The sequence below is a fragment of the Epinephelus fuscoguttatus genome, linkage group LG20, assembly GCF_011397635.1.
Source record: "Epinephelus fuscoguttatus linkage group LG20, E.fuscoguttatus.final_Chr_v1".
Taxonomy (NCBI): domain Eukaryota; kingdom Metazoa; phylum Chordata; class Actinopteri; order Perciformes; family Serranidae; genus Epinephelus; species Epinephelus fuscoguttatus.
This window is the reverse complement of record NC_064771.1, coordinates 1,776,539-1,797,123: the sequence shown is the minus strand read 5'-3', so window position 1 is coordinate 1,797,123 and position 20,585 is coordinate 1,776,539. Positions and strand designations below refer to the sequence as shown.

At 41.4% G+C, this 20,585-nt stretch overlaps 2 protein-coding genes across 9 annotated transcripts in view; both read left to right on the top strand.

The window, feature by feature from the left end:
- The first annotated feature begins 1,610 nt into the window (after nucleotides 1-1,610).
- Nucleotides 1,611-20,585, top strand: part of csnk1db (casein kinase 1, delta b) — a 70,393-nt gene continuing 51,418 nt past the window's right edge. For 2 of the 3 annotated variants that reach the window (XM_049563915.1, XM_049563917.1), the window contains exon 1: nucleotides 1,841-2,085. In XM_049563915.1, coding sequence (XP_049419872.1) covers nucleotides 2,010-2,085 — 76 coding nt within the window. In that variant the 5' untranslated portion in view covers nucleotides 1,841-2,009. The other variant, XM_049563916.1, reaches the window with a different exon arrangement.
- LOC125881009 (E3 SUMO-protein ligase ZBED1-like) lies at nucleotides 10,279-17,619 on the top strand. 6 transcript variants are annotated; one of them, XR_007448179.1, is made up of 8 exons: nucleotides 10,279-12,617; nucleotides 12,835-13,006; nucleotides 13,104-13,651; nucleotides 13,798-13,908; nucleotides 14,014-14,245; nucleotides 14,336-14,458; nucleotides 14,568-14,678; nucleotides 14,811-17,618. XR_007448179.1 is itself a non-coding variant. In XM_049563921.1 (7 exons), the coding sequence occupies exons 3-7, from the start codon at nucleotides 13,895-13,897 to the stop codon at nucleotides 15,156-15,158; spliced, it is 831 nt and encodes a 276-aa protein (XP_049419878.1). In that variant the 5' UTR covers nucleotides 10,805-13,006; nucleotides 13,104-13,651; nucleotides 13,803-13,894; the 3' UTR covers nucleotides 15,159-17,619. The 6 variants fall into 6 exon arrangements, 3 of the variants coding, with proteins under 3 accessions (XP_049419879.1, XP_049419878.1, XP_049419877.1); XR_007448180.1 differs by having other exon boundaries at nucleotides 13,803-13,908; nucleotides 14,808-17,616; XR_007448178.1 differs by having other exon boundaries at nucleotides 14,808-17,616.

Below are 20,585 nucleotides of genomic sequence, written 5' to 3'. Positions count from 1 at the left end.
TATTGCTGTTGCTTCTGTTTTTGTTTTTTTTTTGTTTGTTTTGTTTTTTGAAAAAGCCACACTTGTTGCTGTATTTATCTGAAATCATGAGACCATGAGATCTGAGATCATATGCACATGTGTCCTGTGGACCTCAATAGGTTTCATCCTTGTTTGGCTGAATCAGCCCTGCATGGCACAGCAGTCAACATGTCTGTAGTCACTTATGTAAGGCTGGGTGTGTGTCTGACACTGTTTACATATGTCCACCCATGTAATGCATTATAGTATACCATTACTACTTCTAATAAGTAAACAATAGAGTTATTAATATTTAAATTAAACAACAGTTAGTTCTGGCCCTGCAATCTGATTGGTCGAGAGACAGTAAAACCGTGACGATGTTGGAGTACAACATCACGGTTATTTCACTGTGTATGTATCACTCCGCCTCACAGCTGATTGCAATCAACAATCAAATCAAAACTGACGGTTAGTGTCAGTTAGGTCAGCAGTTGCGTTGTAGGCTAATTCATTCATCCACTGTCAAACAGCCAAAAATATGGATTTATTTCCTAAAATAAGTTTTGAATTGAACTATGAATGGTCATCAGAGGAAGATGAGGGAGAGGAGAAGCTGAATCCATCTGAGTACACATCCAGGTTTGTCAGTGTTTCATCAGCGGAGCTCAATGACGTGGAGAAAAGCAACATACTGTCAGATCAGAAGGCAGAGTCGGCTGTGCCTGTAAAGCGACAGTCCACCATGCAGTCACCAGAGACTTATTTCACCGGCTGCACAATTAATGGAAATGTGCAGATAAATGTGTATAAAGAGTAAGTGCCTGGCGCACCATGTCTACGTTACATAAATAAGGCCTCGTGCCTACGACCGAATCACAGCCGTGACGATATCAGTACAACGTCACTCCCTCTCATGTGATATTGCTTAATTGTGGACTTGGTCTCAGTATAAATCTTTAAGACTTTAATATTGTGCTTCTTTATGGGGACAAATGGACAAAATTAATATTTTATTAGATATTATTACATAGAGAAAGAACAAAATTAAAGAAAAGAGAAAAAATATATGAATAATATAAAAATATATATAGATAAATTCAGAATACTGTATCATTAATTAATATGGTATTTATCAAACAGTTTTTATTGCCTTTTAATTTTCAAGGAATTACTGTGGGGCCGTATTGTAGTTCTTGATGGAAAAGTTCATACGTATATATATATATATATATATATATATATATATATATATATATAAATTATTTACAGTATATACTGTATTTTTTCTGTAACTGAACAGTTTGGCAAGTTTTTCCTTCTTATACAAAGTAAAACGTCCACCCGAAATATTCTGGTATACATACAGTGATTTTAAAAAAGGCAGGGTGTTTCATCTTCTAATTTACAGAAAGAACCAGAATATTCAATACGAAGTCTGAATCACTTCCATGTCTTTTAACTGGATTTCTTCGATGCAGGATTTTAAAGGAAACCTTTAACTTTATTATCAAAACCATAATCCTCCAGATATACTGTCTCAACGTTTTCTTGGATTTGCCTGACCCCAGTCGTTGCTAGGGGAAGTGACGTCAGCAGCGAATGACAGCTTTCACGGTCGAAGAAAATAACCCGTCAGTGGGGAGAAGCTGTGTGCGATTAGGGATAAGTCTACCAATAAAATCCGTCTCCATCCTTATGTTTTTGGGCAATAATGATCCCCAAAATACGAAGAGCATAATCTACGCGTTTTACACTATCGGACGGCATCGATATTATATGTCTTCGTTTCTCAGAAAGATTTAAAAAGGATGGTGAAATTTGCATCGTTACAGTGGGTACTGGGATCCTGGGGGCGGGGGAATGTGAATTAAGGGGTTGGAAATCAGTAAAATAAGGTGGACTATTTGCCAAGGTAACGTAAACAAACGGCTAAAAGCTTTTCATTGTTAGGTACTGCTAAGGTACAAACGAGGCAACTGAAGGAGCCAACGTTTGCTAGAAGCGAAATGGAGCTGAGAGTGGGCAACCGATACCGACTGGGCAGAAAAATCGGAAGTGGATCTTTCGGGGACATATATTTAGGTGAGTAAATTTTGTTATCTTGAACTTGCCTGTACTTGTACCATGCAGATATAATTCTTAAGACATTATTTACTAGGAACCTTTAAAAACACTTCCGAGTCCAAATTGCATTAGGCTGGTATCATGTTTGTATTTACCTCAGTGTACGTCAGCAAGATACCATTTTTGTTAGTTGTTACCTATCCTTATCTCTGTCTTAGCTAAGTTAATTAACTAACGTTACTGTGAGTTGAAAAGCTTGACTGATTGGTGGCATTGCAGACATTATATTCAGTAAATGTAGGTAATGTTAAGGCAGCTAGCTTGTTTAACTGACGTCATGTTAGATAAGAACCCATGACAACTTAAAACTAAGGGACTGTTAGTTTGGGGGTGGGGGGGTGGGGGGTTATTATTACCTTTTTTTTTTTTTTTTTATTTTTTTTTTTTACATAAATTTTGGCTTTGGGGAGAGGCATACAAATTTAATTGGTTGCATCTACCTTATTCCTAGCCCCCATGATACCTTGCCTGAATTTTGGGCGCAACTTAAAGCGCTGAACCGAAACTGGCGTTTTCCAGTGGTTATAGTACACTGACGTTACGCTAATCCAGGGTGTCCGCGGGGTCTTAAAAAGTATTAAAAGTTGATAAATCAAATGCTGGAAAATTAAGGCCCTTAAAAAGTATTGAAAATTCTTAATTGCGATTTTATGAAGTAGGCTATTAAATTTTCTTGGCATTCAAGCTTTGACAAAAAGTATCCATGAATGTATGATTTATTTTCCTCCTCGCGACTATTACAAACAATGATGTGTAGGTAAACACACTCGGACTGCCACTGGGGGTGGGGGCTGAGCGAAAAAAAAAAGTCCAAAAAAGTTAATAACTTAAAAATTATGGCGAAAGGGTAGGCCTAGAATTAAGATAAAAATATTCACAAACGAAAAAGCACTTCTGGTTGCTGATAAGTAGTGTTTAACTTTTGATTTAACATTAAAAATTAAAACCCTCGGCGCACACTGCAGCGCAAGCAGACAGATGTGCGCAACTCAGAGCAGCATGTGTCATTGACACCAGACTCAGGGCCGAATTCACAAAAGGATTGCATGGCTTTTGCGGCCACTAAACCAGTAAAAATGGAGCAAACAGATACCGTCTAATTCACAAAGCACGCGCAGAGGGTGAAATGCTCCACTAACTGCGCTGCCAAGCAGATTGCGTCTCGGTGCTCCGGTGTTATTTGCACGTATTTAAATGAGGTAATATGCATATATTTGGCAGAAAAATTGCCCCATTCTAGGCAAATGAGCCTCATTGATAAACACGTCTAATTCACTAACACCAGCGCTAATAGCCACACGCAGTTTGAGTGAAGTAAATAACATCTTTAGAAAGCTGGTGCAAACTGGGTGCTCCTCTGTGGAAGCCTCTCGCCCAGACTTTCCAGTGATCGTGGCAGCAGTGATCGTCTGTTAAATCAGTCTGTAAATAATATTTTGACATTATTATTATAATCATTATTACTTTAATGGCATACGAAGATACTGATGCGTTGAACAGGTGACAGTCTCCGGTCGTTCTCAAAACGCACTTCTGTCACGCACTTCAAAAGCAACTTTCAATAATTTATTTTATGAAACGGGGTAAAAAAACGTGAACAAAAATGGTTCCATAATTCATATGAAATTCAAAAGATAACGAAAAAACAGCTACAAGTGAGAGGGAATAGTGATAAAGTGGTCAAACTTGGTCAAATCCACAGCCTCAACCCATCCAACACTGTTAGACTGACTCACCAGCAGACATCACTACATGAGGGTATACAGTATTCAGTACTTTGCCAAACAAAGTCTGCCATTGTTCTGCCACGGTGTTCTTGGCGCAAAGCCAGCATTTATACTTTGCCATACATGTGTGGCTTATTGCAATCAGGGGCAAACTGTACTCAGCTGCCAAACTTTGTGGGCGTGTTTGCGTTGGTATATCATTAGCGCAATATCCTTTATGAATAGGACGTGAAGACGGAGCAAACTGTGGGTGCAAGTGAAGTGCAATTCAAGGTGCTATCAACGGCCGCAGTTCATTTTTTGTGAATTCGGTCCTCAGAGCACAGCGGACCAGTGGAAAATGTCACCACCAGCATATTGTTTTACATCAGTAAAATCTATTTTATCATTATTTTTAGTCACACTGTTGAAAGAATTTAGTTGTCAGTTTTCAAGCAGGATAATAGGTCTCCATTCATTGCATGTCGGGCTTTCTATTTCCTTGTTGGAGATGTTTTCTTTTTTAATAACCAACCAAAAACAATCAATCAATTAAAAACACAAACTGGAACTGGAACATGAAATCTTATATGCCTAACAGACACTGCTTCTCGTTCTTTGAGTTTACATATGGCTAAAGGGGAAAAAACAACCGTAAATGGACGGCATGATTAGTGTTGCGTTCAATGTCCCCCCAAAAAACGGTAGGAAAAAAAGGCCTAATATTCGATTTTTTTTTCTTTCACAATCGAATTCCATGCCATCAAACGAAGCTTTGAAGCTTCGCATTTTTTGGGTCAGCCCTAAATCCCACATGTAAGGGGCTAGCCATAAGGTTGTTGTTTTCAGCAAGTTGGCCTTGAATAGTTGATGTTGAGCTGGAGAGCTGTGTTACTTGTTATGACCTAAGGTGTATTTTAATAAACCTGCCTTTGGTTTATTTTTTTTCTTTCAAACTTTATTCCTTCTCATCTTATCTGAGTTCTGTTGTATGTTTGTGCTCCATAGATTTAATTGCAAACTACAACTGTTTAGTAAGTTAAAGATGCGTTTCTGCTAACGACAGCTTGAAGTGGGGATGAGGTCTTCAGGTTTTTTTGGAAGGTCTTAAAAAAGTATTAAAAAGGTATTGAAATTAACCTCAGGATTCCTGCATATACCCTGTAATCCTCTTTTCTAGAGTGACTGAGAAAATGTTGAACACACCACTTGTTACACCTCAGACAGGATAATGTGATCATTCCTCTGTCATCCCTGGCATTGGTTAGTGGTTAAAGTGCCTTGCTACGTTAGCGTATTGTTAAATTTAACAGAGCCCAGGCTAGCTTACAGTAAACATCTATCCTTTTAAAAGGTGATCTGTGATTTCTTACCGTTCGTAAAGACGTCAACACATTGACTTAACATTTATCATAATTCAGGGTTAATTATAACTCCATGTAAAGTGAATAAACGTGATGTTTACTAGCTAATGCTCTGCTTGTCTGTCTGAACAACACAGTTTACACGTTTCTTTAACTGCTGATTTAATAAATCAGTTATACTGAGTGAAACATGAGGCAGAATTCAAAAGGCAGATTTTAGTAATATAAAGTAGTAGTATAAATTTGAACTTTAAACAGCGATATTTCATCAGAATCACTTTATTCTACATCTCATTTAAAATTCAAAGGGTACGGTTTCAAAATCTAATAACTGATTCATGGCAGAGGAAAAGTCACTCCGCCAGTCACTCAGGGAGACTCAAGGAAGAATATTTGTAACTGGTGACGGTCAAATTTACAAAAAACAACAAACAAACAAAAAAAAAAATCAGCAAAAGCCCCTAATACACTGCCAGATTTTTCTGTGAATGTTGGGCTGTTTTGCCGGCCAGCTGCGAGTGTTTATACACACAGAGGCGGATTGGTGAGTTGATCTGAGGCGCCCAATTTTCCACCTTGTAGGGTAGTCATATTGGCGGAACACTTTCAGTTTAAACAGACCGAGGCGGCCTTCTGCAACGGAAGGGGCTGTTGATGACTTGTGGGAGGAGCTGTTGATGACACAGCACGTGCGACCCACTGGCGGTGGATAAACAGGAAAGAGCTGATAGGAATACGCGAGCAGCTAGTAGCAAGAGGGAAACACAAACCTTACAGACACTGTAAAGATGAGCAACTGAGGAGACAAGGCATTGCGCACCCTCCTTGCACTCGCAAACGAAGAGGCCATTAACCTACAGATGACGAAAATGGTTAAGAACGAGCCGATTTACAAGAGAATTGCCGCCTGACTAGCCGCGGCTTCCCTCCCACGTCACTGTTTATGTCACGTGCTGAGCCACACGTTTTGTTACTTGCTCATGCCCCCCATTGCCCTGAAAAAGTTCCTATCACAATTCCTATCTAAAAAGGGCTATTGTCACATCCCTGCCACCCCCCTCCTGTCATACAGAAAGTACAGTCCCTAACGATAATGTTGACTTAGATTAAACTCTATAAACATTCAGTGGTTATCATACAGTGTGGAGCATAACTTAAGAAAAACAAGGCTGTGTATAAGCAGATTTAGCCAAAACTGCAGTTGTTTGCCTGGAGATTCAGGGTTTTCATTTTAAGTCAAGTCAGCTGAGACACAGGACAATCACCATGGACATTAGGGCTGTAGTCAACCAAAGAAAATCTTGGTAGACTAAAGTCGCACATAATCTTCAACTAATCGATTAGTCTTGGGGGAAAAAAAATAAGCACGTTATATTTACTTCTGTGGTGGTGTGTCTGTGTCACTCTTCAGTTACATCTCCAAAACACTAGTGGGCGGTGGAGGACTGTGTTAAATGCTATAAAGTTTAGTTCAAATCAAACTTTATTTATATAGTTGATTCAAAACACACATTAAACATGGCTTAATAGAGACAATTTCAAATACAAGTACGCAAATCAGCTTCACTATAAATTGCAGAACTGACAGGTAAACACTTGTCTTTATCTGGACACATTTCCCCCACCAATACAACATGCTAACGTTATTAGCACAAGTCAATGGCGTTTTACATTGTATAAATTAGCTTAGCATCTGGGGATCTTTTCCTCTTCTCATACAAAGCCAGGGACAACAGTAGCATTCAACAAAGGTAATGGTACATATTTTGGGTTACATTACAACTCACAACATTCACCGACAAAACAACTGTCTAATACTAAACATGTTTTCCAAGCAAATACAACATGCTAACGTTTTTAGCACCAGCCTATGGCATTTTACATGGTATACATTAGCCAAACAGCGAGGGGAGATTTCCTCTGCTCATATGAAGCCAGGATAAATCCCGAAGTATAAATCCCTGAAGGATAAATCACACACAAGACATGAAATGCTATTTTAATGGAGGCCTTACTGTATTCACAATTTATTGTTTCTTATCTGTGAAGTACAAGTAAATACAAGCTTTGTTTCCACTGAGGGAAATGGTGTCAGTAAACAGAAACTGACAGGTCTGCGTCACCACGACGCTGAGCTGAGGGTGGACGAGTTCAACTTTCTGTCAACAATGGGGGTGTTTGGAAAACAGCCCCATTTTCACAGGTAACTTAGCCTGTCGCCCCCACCGCAGGAAATAATGGATTAATCCTGGAACGCTATTGATGTAGCACTTTTCTCCTTATGAAAGTAACACGGCGATTATTCGACTAATGAAAATTTAGTTGGACGACAGCATAGCGACCAAATAGTCGACTAGTCGACCAGGAGACTACAGCCCTAATGGACATCCCAACAATGCTTCTGTGTTACAGTCATTGACTGTCAGTAGTAATGACAAACTTGTAAGTCATTTCACAGTACCACTGCTCTGACAAAACCTATGTAGATTAATATTCACAATGACTTGTACAGCACATTTGGCAGGCAAAAGCCAAGAGTTTTGTTTTGCTATAGAATTAATTAAATCTGATGGTTGTTATTTTAGCCAGTGTCATAGATAGCCAGCTAAATGAATGATTAACATTATCCAAGTTAGCTTAAACCCTGTTGTCTGTTAGTAGTGCTGCACAATTAATCTAATCGCAGTTGCAATCGCGATGTCAGGCTGTGCGATTACATAACCGCACAACAGGCTGCAATTTGTGATTTAATGTAAATAAATGTTAACGTTTGTGCCTGTGAACGTGACTACCTCTCCTGTAGTGTGTGGAGTTTATTGACATTACGCCCACAAGTTATCCTGGTGTGTGCAGCACGTATGGTCAGGTGACCACCCAGCGTGCAACTGTGACCAACATAGACGCTGAAGAAGAGCATGAGCACGACCATAAACAGGCTGTGTTGGTCTATTATATGGCGATACTTTGGATTCAGGTATGGCAACGTTGAACAGTAAGACGTGTTGTGTAAAAGTTTAAAAGTCACCATGTCCCGCCACAACACGACCAATCTATGTCAGCACTTGAGACAGCACAGAGAAAAGTAGGAAGAATGCACGCAAGAGAAAGCCAAGCCAAGTAACGTTAAAGACAAAGAGACAACTGAAAGCCGCCAGAGCCTCATAAAACAAAGCACAATTATGCAAACATTTGTAAGTATCACAGGGAAATCACGGACTCCATAACAAACGTATAAAGCTGCTGTGTTACGGCCTATTCACTTGCTGGAATTCATCATTTACGTGACAACACCTGAACGCAACACAGGCAACTGAGGGCCGAATTCACAAAGAATGAACTGCGGCCACTGATAGCACCTTGAATTGCACTTCATTTGCACCCGCAGTTCGCTCCGTCTTAACGTCCTAATCACAAAGGATATTGCGCTAATGATACAGTACAGGCCAAAAGTTTGGACACACCTTCTCATTCAATGCTTTTTCTTTATTTTCATGACTATTTACATTGTAGATTCTCACTGAAGGCATCAAAACTATGAATGAACACGTGGAGTTATGTACTTAACAAAAAAAGGTGAAATAACTGAAAACATGTTCTATATTCTAGTTTCTTCAAAATAGCCACCCTTTGCTCTGATTACTGCTTTGCACACTCTTGGCATTCTCTCGATGAGCTTCAAGAGGTGGTCACCTGAAATGGTTTCCACTTCACAGGTGTGCCTTATCAGGGTTAATTAGTGGAATTTCTTGCTTTATCAATGGGGTTGGGACCATCAGTTGTGTTGTGCAGAAGTCAGGTTAATACACAGCCGACAGCCCTATTGGACAACTGTTAAAATTCATATTATGGCAAGAACCAATCAGCTAACTAAAGAAAAACGAGTGGCCATCATTACTTTAAGAAATGAAGGTCAGTCAGTCCAGAAAATTGCAAAAACTTTAAATGTGTCCCCAAGTGGAGTCGAAAAAACCATCAAGCGCTACAACGAAACTGGCACACATGAGGACCGACCCAGGAAAGGAAGACCAAGAGTCACCTCTGCTTCTGAGGATAAGTTCATCCGAGTCACCAGCCTCAGAAATCGAAAGTTAACAGCAGCTCAGATCAGAGACCAGATGAATGCCACACAGAGTTCTAGCAGCAGACCCATCTCTAGAACAACTGTTAAGAGGAGACTGCGCGAATCAGGCCTTCATGGTCAAATAGCTGCTAGGAAACCACTGCTAAGGAGAGGCAACAAGCAGAAGAGATTTGTTTGGGCCAAGAAACACAAGGAATGGACATTAGACCGGTGGAAATCTGTGCTTTGGTCTGATGAGTCCAAATTTGAGATCTTTGGTTCCAACCGCCGTGTCTTTGTGAGACGCAGAAAAGGTGAACGGATGGATTCCACATGCCTGGTTCCCACTGTGAAGCATGGAGGAGGAGGTGTGATGGTGTGGGGGTGTTTTGCTGGTGACACTGTTGGGGATTCATTCAAAATTGAAGGCACACTGAACCAGCATGGCTACCACAGCATCCTGCAGCGACATGCCATCCCATCTGGTTTGCGTTTAGTTGGACGATCATTTATTTTTCAACAAGACAATGACCCCAAACACACCTCCAGGCTGTGTAAGGGCTATTTGACCAAGAAGGAGAGTGATGGAGTGCTGCGGCAGATGACCTGGCCTCCACAGTCACCGGACCTGAACCCAATCCAGATGGTTTGGGGTGAGCTGGACCGCAGAGTGAAGGCAAAGGGGCCAACAAGTGCTAAACACCTCTGGGAACTCCTTCAAGACTGTTGGAAAACCATTTCAGGTGACTACCTCTTGAAGCTCATGGAGAGAATGCCAAGAGTGTGCAAAGCAGTAATCAGAGCAAAGGGTGGCTATTTTGAAGAAACTAGAATATAAAACATGTTTTCAGTTATTTCACCTTTTTTTGTTAAGTACATAACTCCACATGTGTTCATTCATAGTTTTGATGCCTTCAGTGAGAATCTACAATGTAAATAGTCATGAAAATAAAGAAAACGCATTGAATGAGAAGGTGTGTCCAAACTTTTGGCCTGTACTGTATACCAGCGCAAACAAGCCCACAAAGTTTGGCAGCTGAGTGCAGTTTGCCCCTGATTGCAATAAGCCACACATGTATGGCAAAGTATAAATGCTGGCTTTGCGCCAAGAACACCGTAGCAGAACAGTGGCAGACTTTGTTTGGCAAAGTACTGAATACTTTATACCCTCATGTAGCCTAGTGATGTCTGCTGGTGAGTCAGGCTAACAGTGTTGGATGGGTTGAGGCTGTGGATTTGACCAAGTTTGACCACTTTATCACTATTCCCTCTCACTTGTAGCTGTTTTTTCATTATCTTTGAATTTCATATGAATTATGGAACCGTTTTTGTTCATGTTTGTTTCCCCCCTTTCGTAAAATAAATTATTGAAAGTTGCTTTTGAAGTGCGTGACAGAAGTGCGTTTTGAGAACGATCGCAGACTGTCACCTGTTCAACGCATCAATATCTTCAGATGCCATTAAAGTAATAATGATTATAATAATAATGTCAAAATATTATTTACAGACTGATTTAACAGACAATCACTGCTGCCACGATCACTGAAAAGTGTGGGCGAGAGGCTTCCACAGAGGAGCATCCAGTTTGCACCAGCTTTCTAAAGACGTTATTTACTTCACTCAAACTGCGTGTGGCTATTAGCGCTGGTGTTAGTGAATTAGACGTTGTTTATCAATGAGGCTCATTTGCATAGAAAGGGGCAATTTTTCTGCCAAATATATGCATATTACCTTATTTAAATACGTGCTTTGTGAATTAGACGGTATCTGTTTGCTCCATTTTACCGGTTTAGCGGCCACAAAAGCCACGCAATCCTTTTGTGAATTCGGCCCTGAGTGTGTCTATGGTGCCGTGCTGTGCTGCTGTGCGAGCAGTGTGTTTTGACTGTGTGTAACAGCTGTCTGTTGATGATTATTTGCACTGTCCTTAACAATAATTATGTCAGGTTAGGTCAGTGTAGGGCTGGGCGGTGTGACCTAAAATTTATGGTATAAACGGTATAAATCGAATTCCTTCACGGTAACGGTATATATCGCGGTATAAATTTAAGTGTAAAAGTTATAATAGAAGTGTTTCTGAATGGGTTTTGTAGTCCCTTAGCAAAGCTGAATTGATAAAAACCAACAACAAAAGCAAAGATATAATGTATTTTTTAGAGCATTTATTGTGCAGAATGCAGATCTCAAAACTAAAAATTAAAACCCAGTACTCTATGGTGCAAAATGTCTCCTGAGATCTATATCAAAAGGTAATTTCCTTCTTTTAGCAAAATCCTAAATGACTGAGTTGTGTTTTTTCCACCTGGACCTTTATGCTCTGCCATTTCTCCTCTAATCATCATGCTGTAACCTGTGACAGGCTGCTATGATACCACAACTATCACACATTCACATATGGAGTTTTTTGTGGAGCCCCTAGCGTCACATAAGTTTACATTACCAAAGGTTTATGACAAACTCTCTTGCCGAAAACCAGCTCCCGTGTGCACACGGCGAGAGAGGAGAGGGAGAGACGCTGTGCTGCTGCCAGAGGAGACACTGAATGAGTTCCCTCTGAGCGGTAAGTCGCTAAAAGAGTCTGAGAAGTCCGGGGCTGTTCATAAGACATTAACTCACTCACTCACAAGTTCTCCAGCAACACATGTTGCACGTGCTACGCTAAATCACGGACGTGAACCAGCTTGCAGCCATTTTCACACTGAGGCAGGTGCGATGACATAATCGACGATAGGACTAGGGCTGGGTACCGAACTTCGGTTCTTTTGTGGCACCGACCGAAATGCTTCGGTAGTACCTAGTATTGAAACACGCCTCGTCTTTTGGTGCCAAATTTCGGTACCCTGAGGTTAATCACGTGACGAAGACCTGATACTGCTGCCGGTGATTGGCTGTAACGTTACACGTGATTGCGGCATGCAGGAAAAATACGTGGTTGAGACGTCTTGTGGTTACGCCCACAGACGGGGTTCACGTGTCTGTGTTGTGATAGTGAGCTGTAGTTGTATGTGTCTCGAAACGGTTAAAAAATGTCACCGAGCCCGAGGTCAAAAGTGTGGCTCCATTTTAACAAGATTGATGCCAATAGTGCGCGATGCAATATATGCAAAAAAGTCTTAATTGCTAGGGCTGGCAATACGACTAATTTGATGAAACACCTGACCGTGCACGGAATCAATTTAAGAGCAGAAAGTTGCTCCGTGTTTGACTGCAAGAAGAGTGGACCGCAGCCATCCTCCTCTCAGCATTCAAGTCCGCCTGTGGACGTTACAGAGCCCGAGCGGCCTGGTTCAAAATATCCACCACCGGACTCCGCTTCATCTGAGAGTACCAACGAGGACGCCATGTCTAGGATATCAACAGGTAAATTTACTTTATGTTACTGCAATTTAATACGTGCATCGTGCAGCGAGTTAAACTGTGATGTGATGCTAACTTACGTTATTAGTGTGTAGCTTTGTGGCTAAATCAAAAGCTAACTAGAGATTGACAGTAACAGATAAAGCTTAGCTTGTTAAGATGTGCTTATCAATTGGGCCGGCTGGTTAAACGGCTCTGTTATGTTAACTTCTCTTCACAGTAGCCTCTGACCCTGGTGTGAGGGGGACAAGGCCAGCCAGCGTGAATCCATTCACAATGGCAGAAAAAGGAAAGATGACAAAAGAAAAACAAGATGAGTGCCACAGGGCAGTCACAAACTTTGTTGTTAAAGGTTTGCTGCCTTTTTCTACAGTGGAGGCTCCATGGTGGAGGTAAATAAGCTGCAAAGGATAGTGTTGATCAGTTAAAATTTTATCTCTCAGTCTAGATAATGTTTTGTTGATTTTTTTGTGTTCTAATGTCAATTAGGGAGATGATAAGAGCCCTAAACCCCAGATACCAGCCCCCCAGCAGAGACATGCTGTCAAATACACTCATACCTGCATGGTATGCAGTAGAGAAGGGAAATGTCAAGAGAGAATTGCAAGACGTCAGAGATGTGGCTGTGACCGCGGATGGGTGGACCAGTGTGGCACAAGACCACTACTTGACTGTTTCAGTCCACTTTGTGAGAGAGGGTACCATGAAGGAAAAAATCCTGCATACCAGGGCAGTCTACACATCACAGATAGGGAATGTAATAGCTGAGGAGATAGGGGATATTCTTGATGAATTCAACATCAAAGAAAAAGTTGTTGCGATCACTGTAGACAATGCAGCTAATATGGATGTGGCAGTAAAAAAGATGAGCATTAGAAAAATTGGCTGCTTTGCTCATACACTAAACATTGCTGCTCAAAAGCTGTACACCATACCTGTCATCTCAAAGTGGGCAGGAAGAATCAGAGCCATGGTGGTGTGGTTAAAGAGGTGCAGCTTGGCTAAACCTGTCCTTAAAGAGAAGCAGCGTCTTCTCGGTAAGTGTAAATAAAAATACAGTGAACTTAGTGCAACATTCCTGGCTAAATAAATTATTGAACTATTACTACAAATAAACAACCAGTTTGACAACCACACACACACTGACTGACTTCCTGAACATGCTGTCATTTTGGATGTGAAGAACAGGTGGAACAGCCTGTTCCTGATGGTGGAGCGATTTCTGGAGCAGTTTCCTGCCATCCAGGCAGCCTCCATGGACCCTCGGCTAAAAAAAATCAATGGAGAAGGACAGGTATGGATAAGGATGGGCATTGTTATTACCTCATTCTTTCATCAGTGTGAACTAATGTGCTGGCCTGTGGTCTAGCTAATAAAACAATGTGTGTATTTTTTTCAGACTGGAGAGACTTTCTGATGATGATTATAGAAAGGCAGAACAGTTCATCAGAGTAATGAAGATACTCTGTACTTCAACCATCTGCATCTCCGCTGAAAGGAGTCCAACTTTGGGCCAGATACTGCCCATCTTGGGGAAACTCCAGCATCACTTCACAGTCACTGATGAGGACTCCTCCTTTACACAGACCATCAAGGACAAGATCTGGGGTGACCTCTCAAAACGATACCAAGTATGTAGCATAACCCTGTAGATTTTTGTTGTTTGTTTTCATTAGGTATACTCAGAGATTTGACTACTATACTATTTTTTTGTCTTGCAGGATGAGAGCATCAGGCAGTTCTTGGAGGAGGGCACAGCCTTAGACCCAAGATTCAAAACGAAAGTGGGCGATGAAGTGTGGACAAGACTACAAGAGGAGCTGGTAACTAGGATCTCACAACAGGTGTTTTTTGTTATTGTTTATTATATTATATTATTATGTTATTTGTTATATTTTATTTCTCTTCCATCGTACATCAGTTTATATGACTCCCATAATCTATTGAATACAGAATAAAGGTGTGACCCAGGCCCAGCAGATGGAGCAGGAGCTTGAAAGGACAGCTGGTGACCATGATGACAACTCTTCTGATGAAGACTGTACAGCTGCAGTAACAACACTGGTAAAATAAAAACATACAAAGACATCCTGCCCCCCCATTTCATTTTCAGAACAAAAATAACTTGTTGGCATCTATTCTGATTGTCTTTCTTCTTCTTCTTCTTCTTCTTCTTCTTCTTCTTGTTTCCAGAAGAAGCCAAAGCTTTCTGCCCTTGAGGAGCTATTTGCCGATGAGGACATGGCAGTTGAAATAAGACAAGAGAACACTTTTAGCACCACAGAGAAGATTGAGGAAGAGATACAGCGGTACAGAGGTCTGCCATCTACCCTAACCTCAGTGAATCCAGTAACCTGGTGGTGGAATGCGAGGGACAATATGCCAATGCTATCAGACTTGGCAACCAGGTATCTCTGTGTGCAAGCATCATCCACACCCTCAGAGCGCACTTTTTCTACTGCTGGGGACACCATCAGCCAGGAGCGGGCCTGTCTGTGTCCTGAGAAAGCAGACATGTTGATTGTTCTGAAGAAAAACTGTTAAGTGAAAAATATGTAGCAGTGAATATTAGATTGATTTGTCACTTGTTTGCAAGTGTTCTTTTGCACTGGAAATTATTTGTTGTTTAATTTTTCTGTAAGAAAACTGCTTGGAGTGGAAAACTACCAAAGCCGAAAAATAAAACTCAAGATTTGTGCAATATGTAATGTAATTTTGTTTTTGTTAGAATTGATCTTATAAAATTGGTATCGAAAAAAGTATCGTTCAGGAACCGGTATCGAAGTGAAGGTATCGGTATCGGTACCGGTATCGAAAATTTTCAAACGATACCCAGCCCTAGATAGGACGGTAGAGCGCAAATCTCTACCGTGGGCCAAATTTATATCATTTCTACCGTCTACCGCATATACCGTGCAGCCCTAGGTCAGTGCCCCCCTAATATAATGTAGGGGAAACACTGAATCAAGCCTCATGATACCGTTTACTTATTATATTGTAATCGCAATCGCAAATCACGATATTGTCCACCAAAATCACGATTGCACTTTTTTATCAAATTGTGCAGCACTATCTGTCAGCTAATTGCAGTTTTGATGATGACATCAGCTAGACGCTAGGCCCTTCTGCCCTGTCTTCAGACTTGTGACATAATAAACAGAAACTAGTGTATTTTAGCCACAACCCAAACTACCACCCCCTTTCAGTTTCCCAAGGTTGCATCCTTCAGTTTCTATCACCTGTGTGATGTGCTTACATAGATTTACTGCTGAGTGATCATGTGAATATGTTTGTGGTTACATAAATACTGGGTGCACTGGTTTTTCCAGTTGATGAAGGCATCAGTTAGCTCTCAGGCAGAATATTTTTTGATACGCAGGCTTTAGCAAACTTTTCATAAAATATTTACAGTCTTGTCATGTTGTAACTAGTTGCAGGAGGTGTTGACTGTTATTAAACTTGGTTACAAAGCCTGTAAGAAGATGTTGACTTGATGTTGACATGTTCCTTTTCTTGACTAAAACCTGTAGGCCTACTTGTACAGGATTTATTCAGTTACTGTTGATAAACCAGGCACTTGGTGTCTGCCCCACAAGCCTACTATGTTTGGCACAGCACATGCAGCAAGGAGTTATTTGTACCAACAAAGTTTAAAAAAAAAGTTCTTTAACAGACTTCTGGTTCAGCCACCTTTTGTAAACTGTCAGAAAAGATGTGTAAAGCTGTCAAAGATGGTCCTCAACAGGATAAATTCCACCATACAGCTGTCCTAGAGGAGTGTTACTGACTTGTTACATACGATGACTGTGAAGACTGGTCGACAGTCACTTTGTGTGGTGTTTGAAACCAAAGAAAGGTTTTTTAACTATTAAAGAGGCCAGTGAACAACAGACATGGGCACTAAACAGCAGAGGAACCTCAGCTAACAACAGGTTGACAGAAATAGGTAGAGTTGGGTCAATTTCAGGTTTTGCTGGTCTGGTGTATGAGTTTAAACCAGCTTCAAAATTTTGCATGGTCCAATCCTAGAAATAGTAGAAATTGGCACATTTGTGTAAGTCAGTGCATTTGTGTTTTATCTGATGGGAAGCATTGGTTTCCCAAACTTGTGAAGCATGCTGCAGCACTCCAAACACAATAGCTCAGCTGTATCTCAAGAGATACAGCTAATGACTGTACCTTTCAATAAATCTGCTTGTATTGTTAAGGGATGCACGATAGTATTGGCAAATCATCGGAATCAGCCAACATGCTGATAATATCGGCAAAGAAAAGAAAGTAATTTGTGTGACAATACATGTATTCTAGGGATGCATGATGATATCGGCATGTCATCAGTATCAGCCCATTTTGGCATCGGAATCGGCCAACATGCTTTTTCTTATTTTGCACAATAAATGAATATTACATACATTGAAAAGCGTTTTGTTTAACCCATTTAGACCTAATCTCGCCTGGGAAAAAAGGCATTATAAAGCCTGTATAAAATCCCTAATCCTGAGCATATTCTGAAAAATGGAAAAAAATTGACCTCGCCTACTAAAACCTTATTTTCTCAGGCTCTGGAGCAGATATAAACATGAAATAAAAAGCATTTGAGAGCTTACAAGTGTGGCTTTTATTTGTACTTACTTGTTTACTGTAGTTTTCAACTTAGATTTTCAGAAACTCAATCAACAACAAAAATATCAATAACAGACAACCATATGACAGAGAGGAGAGTGTGTGTGATTCAGTTAACTATATACAATGAACAAAGAAGTCTCAGTCTCAAGTCTCAGTCTCAAGTCCATGGTGTGTAATGTGTATGTTTGTGTTTGTCAGTCCTAACTCACTCAACTCACACACAGTATGTGGATTATCAAGTACCTTCACTTGCAATATTGTGAGTGTGTGTATATGTGTGTGCAGGTGTGAGGGTGAGTGAATATATGTGCATCTGTGTCTCACACACACACACACACACACACACACACACACACACACACACACAACCTCACACCTGCACACAATATTGCAAGTGAAGGTACTTGATAATCCACATACTGTGTTTGAGGGTGATTGATCTTGCAAGTGAAGGTACTGTGCAGGTGTGAGGGTGAGAGTGTGTGTGTGCATGTGTGTCACACACACACACACACACACACACACACACACACACACACACACTCACCCTCACACCTGCACAGTACCTTCACTTGCAAGATCAATAAGTGTGTGTGTGTGTGTGTGTGTGTGTGTGTGTGTGTGTGGGGCTGTGTGATACTAGTTTCTCCTGCAGTGTGCGGTAAAACATTTGCGGCACATGGGCACTTCGCACTGTCTGCATCCATATTCTGTTGCACTGTCGGCATCCATATTCTGTTGCACTGTCGGCATCCATATTCTGTTGCAGGACGGCCAGGCTTCTCTGCACACAAAATGCAAGTCTCCCTCTTGGGAGAAAAGAGCTTCTCATGGTCGTGGATGCCTAAGGATGGTTGGTGGGCGAGCTGAGGAGCACTCCTTGCTCTGACATCAGTGACCAGCTCACCAGCCAGGTCCTCCATCCAGTCCTTCAGGCCATTCTTCGCTGCTCCAGCACTCTTTGCCACGACGAAGGCGTTGTAGCAGCTGACAGAGAGGAAGAAAAAGAAGAGCCGGCACCACCATTTCTTGGACCTGTGCTTGAAGATGTAGTAGCCTACCATCTGGTCTAGTAGGTCCACCCCCTTAATATGCTTTTGGTAGTCGGCCAGGCAAACAGGCACAGGAACCTGGGTCTGGATGTCCCTTTCCTTCCTTCTCAGCACCACTCCTCTCTCCTTGGGGTCATGGAAGTTGGAGAGCACCTGGACCACCTTGGTATCCTGCCACGTGCAGAAGGTGAACTCGTCCTTCTGGGCCACCTGGTACTCATGGGTCTTCAGGCCAGACGGTTTGTGGGGGAGTCCCTTCCTGTTGGCCCGAATGGTGCCACAGGCCTTCACCCTGTTTTTGCTCAGCTCACTGAACAGTTCTATGCCCGAGTAGAAATTATCCATATAGATGGATAAGTGGGTCCCGAGGTAGGGTGTAGCCAGATCCATCACCACACGATGAGCAAGGCCCTTCTCTCCCTTCTTCTTCGCTCCGTTCTCTTTCGTGGCCCCAGTGTAGACCTGGAAGTTTGCACAGTACCCGGTCGAGCTCTCTGCCATCACCCATACTTTGATCCCCCACTTAGTGGGTTTCATAGGTAGATACTGGCGGAAGGCCAGTCTCCCTTTGAACTTGATCATGCTTTCGTCGACCGTCACATTGCCATCCACCTTGTAGATCTCCTGGAACCGGCGTGTCAGGAAGTCCAGGTACCACCTAACCTTCCAGAGCTTGTCGGAGTGGTCCACCTCGTCTGCCTCGTTGTTCTCCAGGTGGAGGTATCTGGACATTTGAATGACGTAATTATTATTACTGTTGTTAGTACCATGAGCTATCGTTTTTATTATTGTTATTCTTTTTATCAAAAATCATGACAGTCAACCTCAGATATCATAAACTTTCATCAATCATGTGTTACCATTGTATTTCTATTTATTTATTGCTGCTATTTATTTATTTATTTATTTATCATCAATTATATATTATCATTGAATTTGTATTTATTTATTTATTTATTTAATGTTGCTATTTATTTATTTATTTATCATCAATCATGTTTACCATTGTATTTCTATTTATTTATTTCTGCTATTTGTTTATTTATCATCAATCATATATTATCATTGTAATTCTATTTATTTATTTATTGCTGCTATTTATTTATTTATTTATTTATTTATCATCAATCATGTTATCATTGTATTTCTATTTATTTATTGCTGCTATTTATTTATTTATCATCAATCATATATTATCATTGTATTTCTATTTATTTATTTATTGCTGCTAATTGAGAGCTCTGTAACATTATTACCAGCTATCCTGTCCACACCACACACCAGAGCGGGAAAAAAGCAAGCGGGGCCGGCTCTCTTGCCGCCAGCAGTGCGGGGGAAAAAGCGGGAGAAAAGTATAGTATAAAAAAAGTATAATTTTCTATAATTTGCCCAGGGTCCGCAGATAGTTGTGGCACGGTCCGGATGCGAACCGCGGTCCGCCTATTGAGTAGCCTACTACTGCCCTAACATATGCATAAAAGTAACCCAGTGACCCCACATGCATTAAAGTAATTTAGTAGTAGTAACATTAGCTAGTAAAATATAAATAAATAAAGTTATTATTAGGCATACCTCCAGATCTGCGCGAACCAGTCCCTGGACATGTAGTCGGGCAGCTTCGTCTGAAAAAGTGGCTTTTTCTGCCTCCAGTAGTCGCGGCGGGTGGGTAGTTGTAAAATCCCCATGGTGAGGCAAAGACCAATGAATGTTTTCATGTCGGCCACGGTGACCGGCGTCCACTTGCCCAGATGTGAGGGCGAAGTCGGTGTTGTGGCGGCCCTCTGTTGCTCCGCATAACAGTTCGTCTCCGTCACCAGCCTGTCCCACAGCTCCTCGGTAAAAATTTTTGAGAAGACCTCGTTTGGGGTCGCTCCCTCTGGGACTCGTATCTTTGGCCCCGTCTCACGCTTAAATTTCTTCTCCACACGGGTGACAAATTTCCGCGGACTGGACGTCCACTCCCCCATCCACCCGACAAAATCACCACTGGGCCCCATGCCATCATCGTTGCTGTCATCAAATATTGACATGAGTTTATCTATCGGATCCCACTGACTCTGATCCGGCCTTATGTCCTCATCCGAAAGATCAGCTTGGTTCATGGGCTCCACGTCAATATCGCTCCCCTCGCTTGACTCCATGATTGACAGCTGTCAAAAGACCGATCTGTTTTCCTGGCAGAAAATATAAACGGGGGAGGGGTCGGGTGTAAGCATGCTACACGTGTAATTCAACCAATAAGGAGGACTTTACGTTACTTTGTTGGCCTATTCTGACTAATCACGAAACCTTT

What these genes read in the sequence shown, in the direction of transcription:
- LOC125881009 (XM_049563921.1), top strand. An exon ending in TAACTAGGATCTCACAACAG is followed by an intron (nt 14,459 to 14,567) that starts GTGTTTTTTGTT and finishes TATTGAATACAG; the next exon opens with AATAAAGGTGTGACCCAGGC. An exon ending in CAGCTGCAGTAACAACACTG is followed by an intron (nt 14,679 to 14,807) that starts GTAAAATAAAAA and finishes TCTTGTTTCCAG; the next exon opens with AAGAAGCCAAAGCTTTCTGC.